Source organism: Furipterus horrens, unplaced genomic scaffold (genome assembly GCF_987537825.1).
Source record: "Furipterus horrens unplaced genomic scaffold, mFurHor1.1.pri manual_scaffold_4, whole genome shotgun sequence".
NCBI classification, from domain to species: domain Eukaryota; kingdom Metazoa; phylum Chordata; class Mammalia; order Chiroptera; family Furipteridae; genus Furipterus; species Furipterus horrens.
Window position 1 is genome coordinate 88,510,696 of NW_028327174.1, and position 14,725 is coordinate 88,525,420.

A 14,725-nucleotide genomic window follows, 5' to 3' on the forward strand; every position below is an offset into this window, starting at 1 on the left:
TTAAAGCTAAAGTAAAAATTGATATCTGTATTTTAAAATATGGTAAACAGAACAATCACTGCTAAGAACCAAACTCATGCTGTGAGTGATAAAAATGAAAAAAAATCACTTAAAAGTAGTCAAAAACATTTAAAAAAGAAACTATAAATAAAAAGAACACTCAAGGGAGAGATCCAAGAGGCATCACATGCAAATATTACTACACACAGAAGGAGAAAATGTATCACAGAGACTAACATAGGTAAGACAGATAAAAAATCAAAGTAAATTTATTTAAGTTAAAGAGTCCAAATGAAACAGAACACAGCCTCGGAAAATTACTGCAATACTCCAAGGGTAAAGAGACAATCTAATAAACTTCCAGGAAAAAAAACAAACAAACCCAGATCACTTACGGTGTTCATCGAATCCAGCTAGTATCTGACTTATAAGTTATACTGTAAATTTAAGGACAAGGGAATGACAGAGCACTATTGAGAAAATAGGAGTAAGATCCAGAATTCTATACCCAGCCATAATATATGAGGGAGGACCCTCCCCAAAATGGAATTATCTTCTGGAGGTTGGACCTGTTGTCGTACAGGCTTCCCACACTAGGTGAGTGTTCTAAGAACCCATCTGTATCAGTATATCAGATGGCATTGTTGTGAGAGACTGCATTCGGCTTCAATGAATTTTTTTTTTTGAAGACTCTTTCAGCGCAGTTGCCCATTTCAAGATGGGTGATTTACGAGTACACCTGCCAAAACTGTTCTGAGTGTTCATCAGTTTTGGACTAAAAACAGCATGACCCTCATACTCCACCCTCCCTATTCATCTGCTCTTTCCCCAAGTGACCTTTTTTTTTTTTTGGTTGTTTCCTCGGATGAAAAAGTCCCTGTGGTGGAGGTGCCTCACACACCCTAGACTCGGTTGGAAGTTGCTCTGTCCAGCAGAGACTTCGTGACCACGGCAGAACAAACTTTTACCCAGGATGTTTCATTATGTCTGGGGGAAGGAAGGTGACTGCTCTCTCTAGTGGAGAACAGCGATTAGACCTTCTTCCCTTATGCATTTTATTGAGGAGGATACCCATGAAAGATACAAGGTCAAGATTCATGAATCACCAATAGTTTGGAGGAGTTAGGACTACAGTTGACAGTAACAGATTACATGTACTAGTACAGTGGCCAGTCTGTGTCAGGGTCTATCAAACATCTTGATGCCACACTGGCATTAGGTGCAAGGTTTCTTACATTTCTTGCTAGAGATTGTTTATGTTATATTAAAAGATAAGCAGAGCAAGTTCTAAAGCATAATAAGCATTCTTTAAAATCCATTTCCCATGGAAACCTTCTGAGTGGCTTTTGGTTATGTCTCCCGTTCAGGCTTATGTTGAGACTTAAAGACAAGCACAGCCAGAATGTCGGCAGCAGTCATGCTCAGGCCAGGTCTACAATTCCCTAAACCATGAGGAGTGGTTCCTTACAAGTCTCCAAAGGGAAACATTTTGCCAATGTGGAAGAGGTGAAACAAACAAAAATGGCAGCAGCACTAAAAGGCATCAAAATCAGTAAGTTCAAAAACTGAGCAGTGGAAAAATGTTTCGATAGGTATATTGCATCAAATGGAGAGTACATTAAAGGTGACTGAAGTTTAAACATGTAAGAATTATTAATTAATTATTTTTTTAAAAAAGAAGAAGAATATATGACAGGGTGAAGCGGGAGAGCTTGTATGTACGACCCATGGGCATGGACTTGAGGTGGGGGATTGATGGGGAGGGGGGTGCTGGGTGGAGGGGAGCAAAGGGGAAAAAATTGGAACTATTGTAACAATATAATCAATAAAATATACTTTAAAAACATGCAAGAATTAATACACAATTTTTATAAATAAATTCTAGGGTTTTTTTGCCCCCTCTTGCAATTTAATGCAAAAGAACATTTTGGGGCAAGTAAGAATTCAATGTGTTGCCCTGGGGACCCATCTGAGGAAATACATAGAAACTATTCTAGCCAAATAAAAGTAAATCATAACATGAATCTCAGGATTTGGGAAAATAATAGACTGCAAAAAATAGTGATAATTAAATATAAATTGATGATATCAATGATGTGACTGGGAATTTAAAATATGCTTAGGGCCTTAAACAGAAAAGGAAATCCCTAATAAAAGCTTGAAGCAAAAATTCTCAACTATCTCAGTAATGCAATGTGCATGTGTATGTATGCACAGTCAGGGGATGCAGTGGGGTCTACAACACAAAATAGAAAAACAAAAGATCTCTCAGTAAGTGGGGATGGGGGGAATTATGGAGGAAAAGGTATTGGGACCATAAGAATTATGTAATTTCTACATATTAGTTGAGAAATCCAAATTTAGTAATGACCAAGTGTGATAAATACTATTAGTATAATGAAAAATAGTATAATTTAAAAGTTAACAGTGTAATTAAGAAATAAAGAAAATTAGGAAAAGTAAAACTGAAAAGAAAATAAAGAATATCAAACAAAAATAATACAGGGGTTATACAACTAAATATGTCAGGCATCATAATTACTGTTTACTGACTAAGTTCTCCTCTCCTATCAAAAAAAAAAGACTCTGATACTAGTTATAATATAAAACCCAGACATAAGGTATTTCTAGAAATACACAGAAACAAAGTTACAGAGAAAGACTGGAAATTAAGGGAAGGCAAACATAAACTAAGCAAATGCAAAGGGAAAAAATAAACAGCATTAATATCAACTAAAATGAAACTCAAGGACAAAAGCATTAACAAGGTCAAAAAGGAAAAAATAATGAGAAAAAGTTAGTCAATGGACAAGTTGTATATAAGTCATAAACATTAATAAATAAACTATAGCAAAATCACAGAAATACTAGGAGATATTGATGAAAACATTTTTATTGTGGAATGTTTTAAATATTCTTTCAGAATTTGACAGTTCAAGGATATAATTAAAGATACAGGGATTTGAAAAATACAATAAAATATGCATTTTTCTTTTCTTATATTCCTGTAATATACAAATCAGTCATATTCTTGGCATAAGAGAAAACTTTACTAAGTTTCCCAGAGTTTTTTTTTTTTTATTTTCAAACAAGGAATCAATAATAAAAAGATTTTTAAAAAATCCTCTAACTATTGGAAAATTAAGAAAGCTCTTTCATGTAATTCCTGGTTCAAGAGGAAGTTAAAATTGAAATCAAACATTAAGTATTCAGAAGAGAATAGGAAAAGACTTTATATCAAAACCTACTGGGTACAGTTAGAACTATGTTGGGAGGTGGGGAGGGTATTTATAGCCTTGAAAGAAAACAACTATTCAAAGTCATGAATATGATATTTGGAATATTTTGGATATTGTTTTTCCTTGATTTTTGATAAAATGGCCCAGTAGACCCTTTCATTTTCTTCATTTGGACTACATCCTTTTTCACTTCATCCCTTTGTCAACGTCACAGTAAGAGTGAATAAAGCGTTCAAGAATTTTTCTGTCTGAAAATTATGAAGAAAAACAAGATGAAAATATCCATTTAACTATTTAAGTGCTGAATAGATTAATTCTAGGAGGGAGGCAGATATCTGATAATAGAACTCTATGTACAAATTTAATGAGCCCAAAATAATCAAAGGACATTATGGCTAATAGCTAAAAAGGCACAGTTATGTGATTATTGATTAGAGAGAGCAAACTTAATATTCAAAGAACCAACAAGTTTTCATGGAAAGAGTACAAATTTTGGAATGAAACAGATGTAGGTTTCAGTTCTGCACTGGCAAGTATTAGCAAGTCATTTGACCTCCCTTTTTAAAAATTTTCTTATCTTTGAATACAGGCAATAGTATTTACCTTGCACAGGTGTGGGGATGGATTAGGAATGCTGGGTGTGACAAACTGAGACAGTGCCTGGTTCATAAAGACACTCAATAAATACTATAGCTTAACCCTTTTATTACTGGATTTACAGTAGTAAATAGTGATGATAAATAACAGAGACTATTGATCCAAAAGTTCCACAAAAGCCAGGGCTGTTTTTGTTTCCACTGACATCGGTAGGCTTTGCTGGTTTTGAGTGATAAATGACCTTTGGAAGACCTTTCAACTCCCTTGCCTTCATTCCCTCATCCGGAAAACAAAGAATCTTGCCTGACCTGAACATCTGTGGTTTCCTAATTTTAATTACACCTTTTTGAACAGTACAGAGTGGAGCTGTAAAACTTTGCTCATGCCTAGCAATGATCACCTGTGGAGCCCAAACCAAAAGAACCAAAAGAGAGGAAGAATGCAAGTGATAACATGCTATCATAGTTGATGGTACAGATGACAGCTGAGGTCTACAGGTCAGGGGTGTGTGCGTGCGTGTATGTGTGTGTGTGTATTCCTATTTTCTCTCCAGTTAGGTTTGCATATTTGTTTTTGTGATCTTACATTTAATTTTGAACCAGCCCTACCTTAGCCAGAACTTTTTTGACTCCAGCATTTTTTAAATTGAAAATGTACACTTTATGAAAAGTGTAATATACTGATCTTCTAGTGCAACTTGATGGTGTGACACTTGCACACATGTAACCCACACCCATATAATAGTGTAGAATATGTTCACTGCCCCAGAAAGACCCATCAGGCTCCTTCCCAGTCAATACCTCCCACACCAACACACTCAACATTCTGATTTCCTTCTTATAGATAAGTTTTGCCTGTTGTAGACCTTAGAATAAATGAAGTCACACAAAATGTATTATTTAGTGTCTGGCTTCATTTGCTCAGCATACTCTTTTGAGGTTCATACCTTGTGTTGAATATATCAATAATTCATTCTTTTTATTATCTAGTAGTATTTCATTATATGACTATATCACAGATTTGGGTTGCATCCAGTTTGGGACTATTGGAACACAAAGATTCTAAATATTTTTCTACGAGTTCTTTTGTGGGCCTATGTTCTTTATTTCCTCTTATGTAAATACCTAGAAGTAGAATTTCTGGGTCATGGAATAGATATATGTTTAACTTTATGGGAAACCACTATATCTGTTTCCAGAGTGATTATACTATTGTACAATTACCAACGATGTATTGCTCCATAGTATAATATTTGCTATTGTCAGTCCTCTACATTTTAAGCCTAAAATGTCTCTATTTTTCAGTCTTATACCAAAGAGTTGATTTTAAAAGGAGCAAAATAAAAATGTTTTTGATACCAAAAATAAGCATATAAGATGAATCAAGTTTGGCATGAATTAATAAAAAAGATGAGACTGTGTCAAATTTAATGTCAATTTAAATAATTGTTCAAAAAGGCTGCCAGTTGTAATCCAAATATCCATACTTATTACATATAGATGCAGATTTAGGCCCCCATGATTTTGTTTACGCTGTTTCCTCTGCTTCGGAATGACCCTGCTTCTTCTTGTCATGTGATTCATTCTTGATACTTAAAGAAGGCCACCTCTGAGCAGCCTTCCCTAATCCACTGTCAACTCACAGGCTTGGGAATATCTCTTGCAGGCTTCTAAGGGACCTAAAGAGTACTTTGATTACAAAGCTTGGATAACTATGTACTGTCTCCCACCCCTGGCATTGAGTTCCCTGAGAAGAAGGGTTTGCTTTTTATGTATCTTTGTATCAAGTGAGCATTTTATGTATTTGACCTAACTGAATGAGTAAATAAATGCATTTTTAACAAGACTGAATATATCCTAGGAAGAAATACCCTTTGGATAGCCATATTCCTGGGAGTTTTAATTGGAGAAAGCTATTGCTTTGAATGCAAGATGAAAAATTCTGAAAAGCAGATTTCAGATAATTTTGTCTTTCAAGGGGGGATAAGTGGAAAAGTGACTGTCTTTACCAATACATAGCAGAGGCCCAAAGAATAAGCTCTTGGGTGTCTGAATCACTCAGAGATTAAAACCATTTTGAAAACAGAATGGCCACTACAGACATCTAATTCAGTTTCCCCAAGTTGTAAATGCAGAAACTCATACCAAATAGTGACACACAGAGGTAGTAGGAACAAACAGTTCACCATCAGCTGCTCCTCTTTCATTCTTCCCAAGCTTTATTTTGTGTTTTCCTGGAGTTTTCTCCATCCACCCTCACCCCGCTACTTCTCAGTCCCCTGCCCCCATCCCACTTGAGCCATCATGCTGATCCTTCCCCTCTCTTTCAATCTATACCTGAACTGGTGTCTGTATTATCTAAGAGAGACAATCCCATAAAATAACTTAAGCTGAGATGATAATAAATCAGCTAATACATCTGCCCAGTTTTTATTCTCTTGCATACCTGCTCAGCCCTACCACTACCACAAAAGAGCTCTGCTGAGATAGTCGCCATCTGAAAAACATGAGTGTCATCCTGGACAGTGGAAAAGACAAGAGGTTCTGGCCTTCAGAATTCAAAGGGAGCCTCCTGCTATTTGCTTGTCAGCCTCTGGCACAGCTGTCATTGATGAATAGGCCATTTTAAAGCAAAGCTACAAAAGAAAAACAAGAACCAACTGGAAGCAGATCCTACATGACCCAAGTCAGTGCCAAGCAGCAAGGCTATGAGGGGTTCCTGCCCCTAGTGCTGTCCCAGGGGAACCAGAGAAGCAAGTTAGCTAAGAAGAAACCAAAGCCTAGACCGACCCTAAAGCTACCTTGTTAGGTAACAGGTAATGTCTCAGCTGTCTAAGGAGAAAAGCCCAATGGGGTAACAGCGTTTCTGTGAAGGATCAGCTTACCCAAAGAATCTTAGAGAAGCCAATCTGAGTAGAGTAGAGGCTACTAGAGGACTCTTAGGGGACATGGCTGAGGCTCTAATTACACATGACACACAGACAACAGACAGAGGCTTGACAGCCAGCATGGTTTTCATGTGGACAGAGAAGGGACAGATCCATCTGTATCATGCATTCTGGGCAGATGGAAGCATCTGTTTCCAGAAGACAGAAACAATCTAAAGGCTCAAATAGATGTGGCTTCTATAGGCAAAAAGAAACATGACAAAATGCAGATGATGGTTTCATACATCTGAACCAAAGCTGGCAAGAGGCTCGAAGAACAGGCTCAAGACACTGCATACTTCTGCTCTGCCTCCTGGAAAGATCTGATCAGTGACCCTTTCGAAGGTCCCCTCTATGTCCTTCTAAGCTGTCAGACTGGCCCAGAGGCATCTGTTAGCAGAAATGAGCTTCCTGAGGGACATACAGACTTCTTTTGCTTTAGAGTGAGGCAGTGCATCTGCCACTGGTACCTTCTTGAGACCCAATATTCAATGTCTGTTAGGGGCCTTTGGGGCATCAACCCTCAGTCTGTAAAGGTGGAAAATACCCCTTTCCCTCAAACACATACAAAGCACACACATAAGCACATACATGCACATCCCCTTTCAGTCTTGCCTCCAGCAGGGTTTCAGTCTGGTATGGGGCAGCAGAGCCATGAATGAAAGGGTTTCAGCAGGGATTTCAGAGAAGCCAGCTCTTCTGATTGTGGCTGCAAACAGAAATTGGGGTCTCAAGAAAGGGAGTGGCAAAGAGCAGGGGGAGGGTTGCTGAGTAGCTGGTGGAGGTTCTGAGCTCAAGCCTGACCACAAGGCACAAAACGAGGCAGTGACCCCCACATAGCCTAGAGCATAGGTAGGATGAACGAGATGGTCCACTGTGTGCAGGGAGAAATACTAGAAACTGTTACATTTCTTCTTACTTTGTCCTTCACATTTTGTCTGCTTTATAATGTACATAACATATTAGTTTCGTGGTATATGTATATACTTTACATAAATGTCTGCTCTGGGCCATGTGCTGAAAAATGAGGTGTAATATAGGGCACGAACACTAGCACTGGGTGCTGACAGGCTGCTCTCAGACAAGTGTAGTTTCCTCTCCTCCAGCTCTTATTCTCTGAGGTGACACTTCACATACTCAGACTGACCAGTTGCCACTGAGGTGTTCCCAAGTAGATTTCTGTCACTATGCCCCACCTGGGATAAGTCCTTGTTATGTGGAGTGAGCCAACGTGGTCCTGGGAATGGTGCTTGCTCTTTTTGAGGATATGATACATGAAGGTACTCATGTACCCTAAAAGCCTGTCACAGAAAAGTACCACCAAACAGGAAATAAAGATTACACTGAATAAAACAAGACTATGAGACAGTACAAACAGCCACTGGAGAATGCCATTAACTATTAGAAGTTACCCTGAAACAAGCACAGGCAAGTGAGGTCAGAAATGAATGAAAAGATCTATTTTCTTTTCGATAAGAGGAGATTTAGTTACTGGAGCTTCTTTTAAGAAATGTGTATTTTCAATGGGTTGAGGTTTGTGCAAAAACTATGGATATTCTTGAGGCAATATTTTCCTTTTTGTTTACAATTTAACTCCCATGGCTGGAAGTTGGAACAATTTCTATTTTGTGTAAAGTGATGTATTATGACCTGCAAATTCATAAATAAGTAACTCAAGACCTCATCTTACCTGTGTAGGAAACACTTTGCAGGTACTCTGTTACTTGAGCAGGAGTAAATGAGTTCAAGATTGTTAAGAAATCCAGGTAGGCTTTGCTGTAATCACTTTGGTATGTGGTCTGCTTCTTTGTACGGTCCTGATTCTTCATGTGGCTGTACAGCACAGAAGGCACTAGGGGACATACAGGGAGGAAAGACAGAGGCTTTCACCAAGAGAGGAACTCCTGCCCTTATTTGTTGACTATGTCCCTGACAGCCTTGAGCCCAACCTGGCACTTACTCTGCATCCTTAATGGCACTGGAATGGGAGGTGCTATGTGAGTCACTCAGGGCAGGCAGAGCAACTGGGACTCAGCACTGTCGCCGTGGGGGTGGGAGGCATTGGAGATGACGGCCAGAGGTTGAGTTTGACCACTGTTTTTGAGAAGTCTTCCCTGGAATTGACTCTTCTGCAGGTCAGCATGTTACGATGGTAGTATTTGCCACCTGCTTTGTTTCCCTTTTATGCCATCTCCTGGACAGACTGGGACTGACACGTAAAGGGGCCTACCCCAGCTGCCTTAGGAGGAGCAGTTTGGAAGAAGGATGACATCTGCAGTCAGCACTCATTGCACTTTCAGACTAATGGAGGTGTGAGGTGCAGACCTTCAATTCTGAGTGTTGTTTATTTAATGTGGATTCTGATAATCACAAGTTATTTTTTTTTAAAGTAATGAAGATGTTGGAGAATCTGTCCACAACTTGTCCAGTCTTTGTAAGCCTTAAGTACACCTTAAATACTGCTTCGGTTCCAGGTATCTCATTGAAATGGACCATTGGCCAGATGGAGGGACCAGCTGGTGAGTGGGCTTGATGCTACATCCTAAGAAGAGTGTTTATAGGGTCTGGAAACACTTTAAGTGCAGGAGACTTATAAGGCATATATAAGGTATTTATACAATGATAAATTTATACTCTGGGGGAAGAACAGTAATGACTGTAAGGTGAACGAGGAAGATTCTAGCTGTTCAGAACTTTCAAATAGTGGAAATATTTAAGAATGAAGGAGACCCTTGGGAATGAGCACTCCAGTGAAGAGTTTGAGGAGGGACACTATCACCCCTTGGCAAGGACAGTATAGTCATGACTCATATAGAACATGATGGTCTAGATCAAGTAAATTCTCAGCTACCTTCTAACCCCAGATGCTAAGTGTCTGTTCTGTGATTTCTGTGTAAAGTACTACTTGGTCCCAACTCCATGCCAGGAATCAATTACTATTTCAGAATGACACCCAAGAATCCTCTTAACCAGCAACATGGAGGTGGCTGGGTTAGGGAACTTCTAAAAACTCTGTTGAAGGCAACAGAACTCTGGGTCACACATGCATACAAACACACACCCCTCTAATCTGAGGATGCTTAAAGGGTGTGCCTTGTGGATAAACTTTAACAAGACTAATTTGATTCCCACCTAATCTCTTTCCTTGTCAATTTATAGCAACTGAATTCTTTCTTTCATATAATAATGAAGGGGGATAATCCCCCAATCCCAACACCTGCTTTCTGAGACTGAGGATATACTCATTTCCTGGAATAAGCAGTCAGTTCTCTTTGAGATTTACTCATTTCTAGTGTTTGAGGCTAGGCACCATAGAGACATAGCTTTAATTCCATGAGGGATCACTGGCATTCTTTCCCACTCTTACTACAATCAAGAGGAATTCTTGGGGCAAGGGGATAGTATCTATGAAGTTGCTTTAAAAGCTATGGGTGCACTTACCTAGGCCCTGAGAAGCAATTGGTAGGCTTGAGTAGCATCCATATTTGAAACTAAAATCCTGAAACTCAGGAATTTTAGGTGGAACTTGGTAATTATGTCGAAATTCAGTGTCTGTGGGGAGAAGTAACTTTTTCCATTCCAGAAACATCTGAGAACTTTGCTTAATCCTCTGAGCTGTGGAGAGTGTAGAAATAAAAGGCAGTGATGACTCCTTCTCAGCTATTTCTAAATAGTGTCATATTTTCATTTCATTTTGCTCTGGCAGTAGCTTCCAATTTATCACACTAAACCTCACTCTTCTTGTATTTAGAGGTATGGTCAATTTCAAGCAAGAAATGATTTGCTGCTTTATCAGGCACAGGAAGTATATGCTCAAGTGATTAGAAGTAGTTTCTAATGAATGTATTTTATGTTGGTTAGGAGTGCTCTTTGTTCTGCTCCAAGGATGCCAAAGGCAGGAGTAGGGAGCAGGGAGAAAGGTTTTAGGTAGGGCTGGGGTTGCCATATAAAACATAGGATTCCAGTTAAATTTGAATTTCAAATAAACAATGAATAATTTTTTGTGTAATATTATATAAGTACTTAGTATTTATCTGCTATATATCATTCCAATTTAATCGGGCATCCTATATATTTATTTGCTGCATCTCACAGCACTAGGTGAAGCATTGCATATTATTACCCTTAAGTGGAAAGAACCACACAAAGCTTATCCCCTACTGATGGAAGTGTAGGTAACATCATTGTCATTAGTGGAAAATTAGCACTATTATTTCTTTGAAATAAATCTGCTAACAAAGTTCATTAAATATATAATCATTAGATATATATTAAGCACTGATCGAACACCAGGTACCACAAGCACTCTACCAGACTACAGAGGAGACAGTCGTAAGCCATCTCACTCAGATGAGTTCACGCTTAATTTTTGCTACAAAATGTTGGTGCACAAGCACATTACACAACCCCAACTTCATATAGGACTAAGATGTTCAATCCATGAACGTCACAGGCAGTGTCCAAACAGTGTCAATTACTATTGAAACTAAACTCAAATTCTTGTTCCCAATTAGTTTTTCAAGAGGTCTTTTCAAAATATATTCAAATGTACATTGTATATCAAACAATATGTGATGCCATCTCCTGGCACCCAGGAGCATTTTGCTATTGATTTTTTAAAAATGATCTCAGTCTAGATCAGCATATTTTTAATTTAGATGACTCAGGAAGAGAGGGTGTGGGTACTCAGTGGCCTTCACAATGAAGCCATAAGCTGCCCAAGAAGACAAGGTTAGAGAGAGGAGGAAACTCTAGGGGTCAAAATCAGAGATCTCTTAACATATTTCAGAGAATCATCTGGCATTGTTCCTTGTAAGTACCATCTATAACTTGGTTTTTATAAATTACTATTAGCTTTATAGGAGAAAAATTCCTGTTGAAATACTTGATGTCACTACTCAAAAGCAAATGTTTTCAGTTCCTATATGTGTTCTGTGCCAAGTTAAAGACAATTAAATCATTGTTTTACCTTTAAAAAATACCTCAAACAAGTATAATTAGAAAGTTAGATACTGGACAAACAAATATGGAATGTGATGTCTTGCAAGCATAACACTTAGAACAATAATTAGTACATGGAGATAATCCATCATAATGCCTGGGATGTTTTTTCCCAATCATACCTGCTGAACCTCATCCAGACACTGCAAATCTCTAGAAATGGGACTCAAGCACTTAAATTGTGAACAAGTTTCTCATATGCTTAAGCATCATTGACTCAGAGCCTTGAATAAGATGCTACAGAAGCCCAGAGAAGGTGTAATGAGCTCTATTAGGGGAAGGGGAGGAAGACAATAATTAAAAGGCAGACATAGCATAGCAAAAGTCATGCCTTCATAAAGGACTAACACTGAAGCAAGAAGTACACAGTGTACTCATGAAATGTAGTCTGGCTGACAGGAGTGTGAGGTATGTAGTGTGAGGAGAAGTAGCTGAGGGTGAAGCAGGAGAGACAAGTTAGGGTCTGGAGGGGTTGGCTAATGAGGACCAGAATGGACTGGCATACAAGTAGAGTACGTAATTGCAGATGAAGACCCAGAAAAGACAATAATCAGGGCCTAGACTTACTACAAGTTCCTTTAAAGGTAAAGATCAAATCATAGTCTACACTCATCCTTAGTACTTATCACAGTAATAGATCTCATTAAATATTTACTAAATTAATGAGTGAACAAAAGAAAAAAATTAGAACATAATTGCTATGGATTAGCAATTCATCTAAAGCACACACTAATAACTGCCTATGTGATGTATGCTTAAAATAATACTTCGTTATTAGTTCTTCTTAACTAATGCTTTCATTGTCTTTATCAAATTTCATGTTGATGTGTTCCTTTGGCATTATTAAGGAGAGAAGTTCCTGATATGTATGGGCCCAACCAACACCTGAAGTCCCCTTAGTGGTATTCAAGTATGAACAGACGAGACATCATGGCCCACAACTAACCACCCCTGCAAGGCCTGGATTGTCCCTGCTCCTCAGGAGCTCAGGTCCCACTCGTTTCTTTTCCACTTGATAACGATGACATACACTACAGCTCTTATAGCCCAAAGAGAGAACCTGGCCCATTTAAGATTAGGTATGGCATCTGTTGAAAGGCCCAGTCCAAAAGTAAATCTACAGCAAGAACTATTCAAAACCACTAGGACCCTTGGCACATAACCTATGGCCAAGTGAAAACCAGTTCTGTTGCTTTTATCTGCTGCTCAGCCAAGCAGAGTTCTCCAAGCCTGAATTTCTCAAGGAAACAGGCCCCTTTTGGTTCTTCTCACTCATTCACCATAATTCAATAAGAGGACACTCAGGTGAGACGTGGTCCCTGAGCTTCCAAAGCTTAAACTATTAGAGAAACAGATTTTAAAAAAAGATAATTACAATATTATGTGATAAATGCTGCAGAAGAGGAGCTACGAAAACATATTAGAGGACCATTGATCCAAACTTGGAGGATAAGAAAAGACTCCTTGGGGAGAAATGGGGCTTACATTCAGACTTAAATGATGGATGGACATGGGCTAAATAGGCATTCCGCAGGGAGCAGCAGTGTGTATCAGGTGTGAGGCTGCTGGTGGTTTGGTGAGTCCAGAGGACAGAAAGTAATCAGTCTCATAGTGTGGGGACTGGCAAGGGGAATTGCTGGAGCAGCGGACAAGGATTAGAGTGTACAAGACCCTGAGGACAACAGGGAGTCATTGAAGGGTTTTAAGCTAAAAGATGATATCAATTGCACACCTGGAAACTCACTATGGCTATAGCATGGACAGTTAACTAGAGAGACAAAAGCACAAAAGGGAGTTGGATTAGAGGTCCTCCAAATGAGATACATTTGTACCCAGAACTAAGGCAGTAATTGCAGGAAGGAAAAGAAACAGATGGAATAAAGAGATTTAGAAGGGTGTCTTTGACAGGTCTTCACTATTTATTTAGACAAGAGGACATAGTATTTGTGCATGCTGAAAGAACAATGTTGGAAGCTCAATGACATATTTTTTTTTAAATATTTTACTTATTTATTTTTAGAGAGAGGAGAGGGGAGGAAGAAAGAGAGGAAGAGAAACATCAATGTGTGGTTTCCTCTTGTGCCACCCCTACTGGGGACCTGGCCTGCAACCCAGGCATGTGTCCTGACTGGGAATCGAACCAGAGACCCTTTCATTCGTAGGCTGATGTTCAATCCACTGAGCCACACTAGCCATATTTTAAGAATACTGGCATTTCTGGCCCTGGCCAAGTAGTTTAGTTGGTTAGAGCATCGTCCCTATGAGCCAAGGTTGTGGGTTCGATCCCCCGTCAGGGCACATACGAGAATCAACCAATGAATGCATGAATGAGTGGAACAACAAATTGATTTTTATCTCTCTCTCCCCTTTCCTCTCTCACTAAAAATCAATAAATAAATCTTTAAAAACAAAACTGCTGACATTTCAAGTGTTTTTCTATGACCCTTAATGTTTATCTCCAATATGGAGTTCTTTTGATTCCATTCCCTTCTTAACCAGAGATATATTTAGTGCAAAATTGAACCAAAGAAGCTCTGTATTCTGGTATGCCAGGAACAGGAGAAGGGTGTAGTGAGATTCTGGACCCCCAAAAAAAGAAGGGTTCAGGTAGAGTATGCACAGCAAGCGGGGAGCTCTCAGTCCCTACCTGTCCCGCTCTCAGAATTCCAACAGCCAGCCATTTACCTTTCTGGAAAAACTAATATACAAATACTGGCATTTGGGGGTTTCCCAATAAAAATAGAGATCATCACCTAAGCCAATCACCAGCTAACAAATCCCATCTTTGTATGTAGTTTGCAATCAGATTTGAGTACCTCCTTTGTAGATTTTTGAACCCTGGAGCTTAATACTTTTGGTAAATCACTTTAAGTAAAAAACAGAGCCCACAGAAGTGAGACTTAAGTTTTATTAGCTTCAGTAAATCTGCCTTCACTCCCTTGTAAATATAAACAAAAAAACA

General features: G+C 38.8%; 1 protein-coding gene across 1 annotated transcript in view; it reads right to left on the reverse strand.

Annotated features, from left to right (window-relative positions):
* Positions 1-3,146: 3,146 nt before the first annotated feature.
* TEX26 (testis expressed 26) overlaps positions 3,147-14,725 on the reverse strand; it is a 28,477-nt gene continuing 16,898 nt past the window's right edge. Inside the window, exons 5-7 of the mRNA XM_090275693.1 lie at positions 10,204-10,377; positions 8,453-8,614; positions 3,147-3,487 (exon numbers count right to left, since the gene is read on the reverse strand). Coding sequence (XP_090131819.1) covers positions 3,426-3,487; positions 8,453-8,614; positions 10,204-10,377 — 398 coding nt within the window. The 3' untranslated portion in view covers positions 3,147-3,425. The remainder of the gene's footprint in view (positions 3,488-8,452; positions 8,615-10,203; positions 10,378-14,725) is intronic.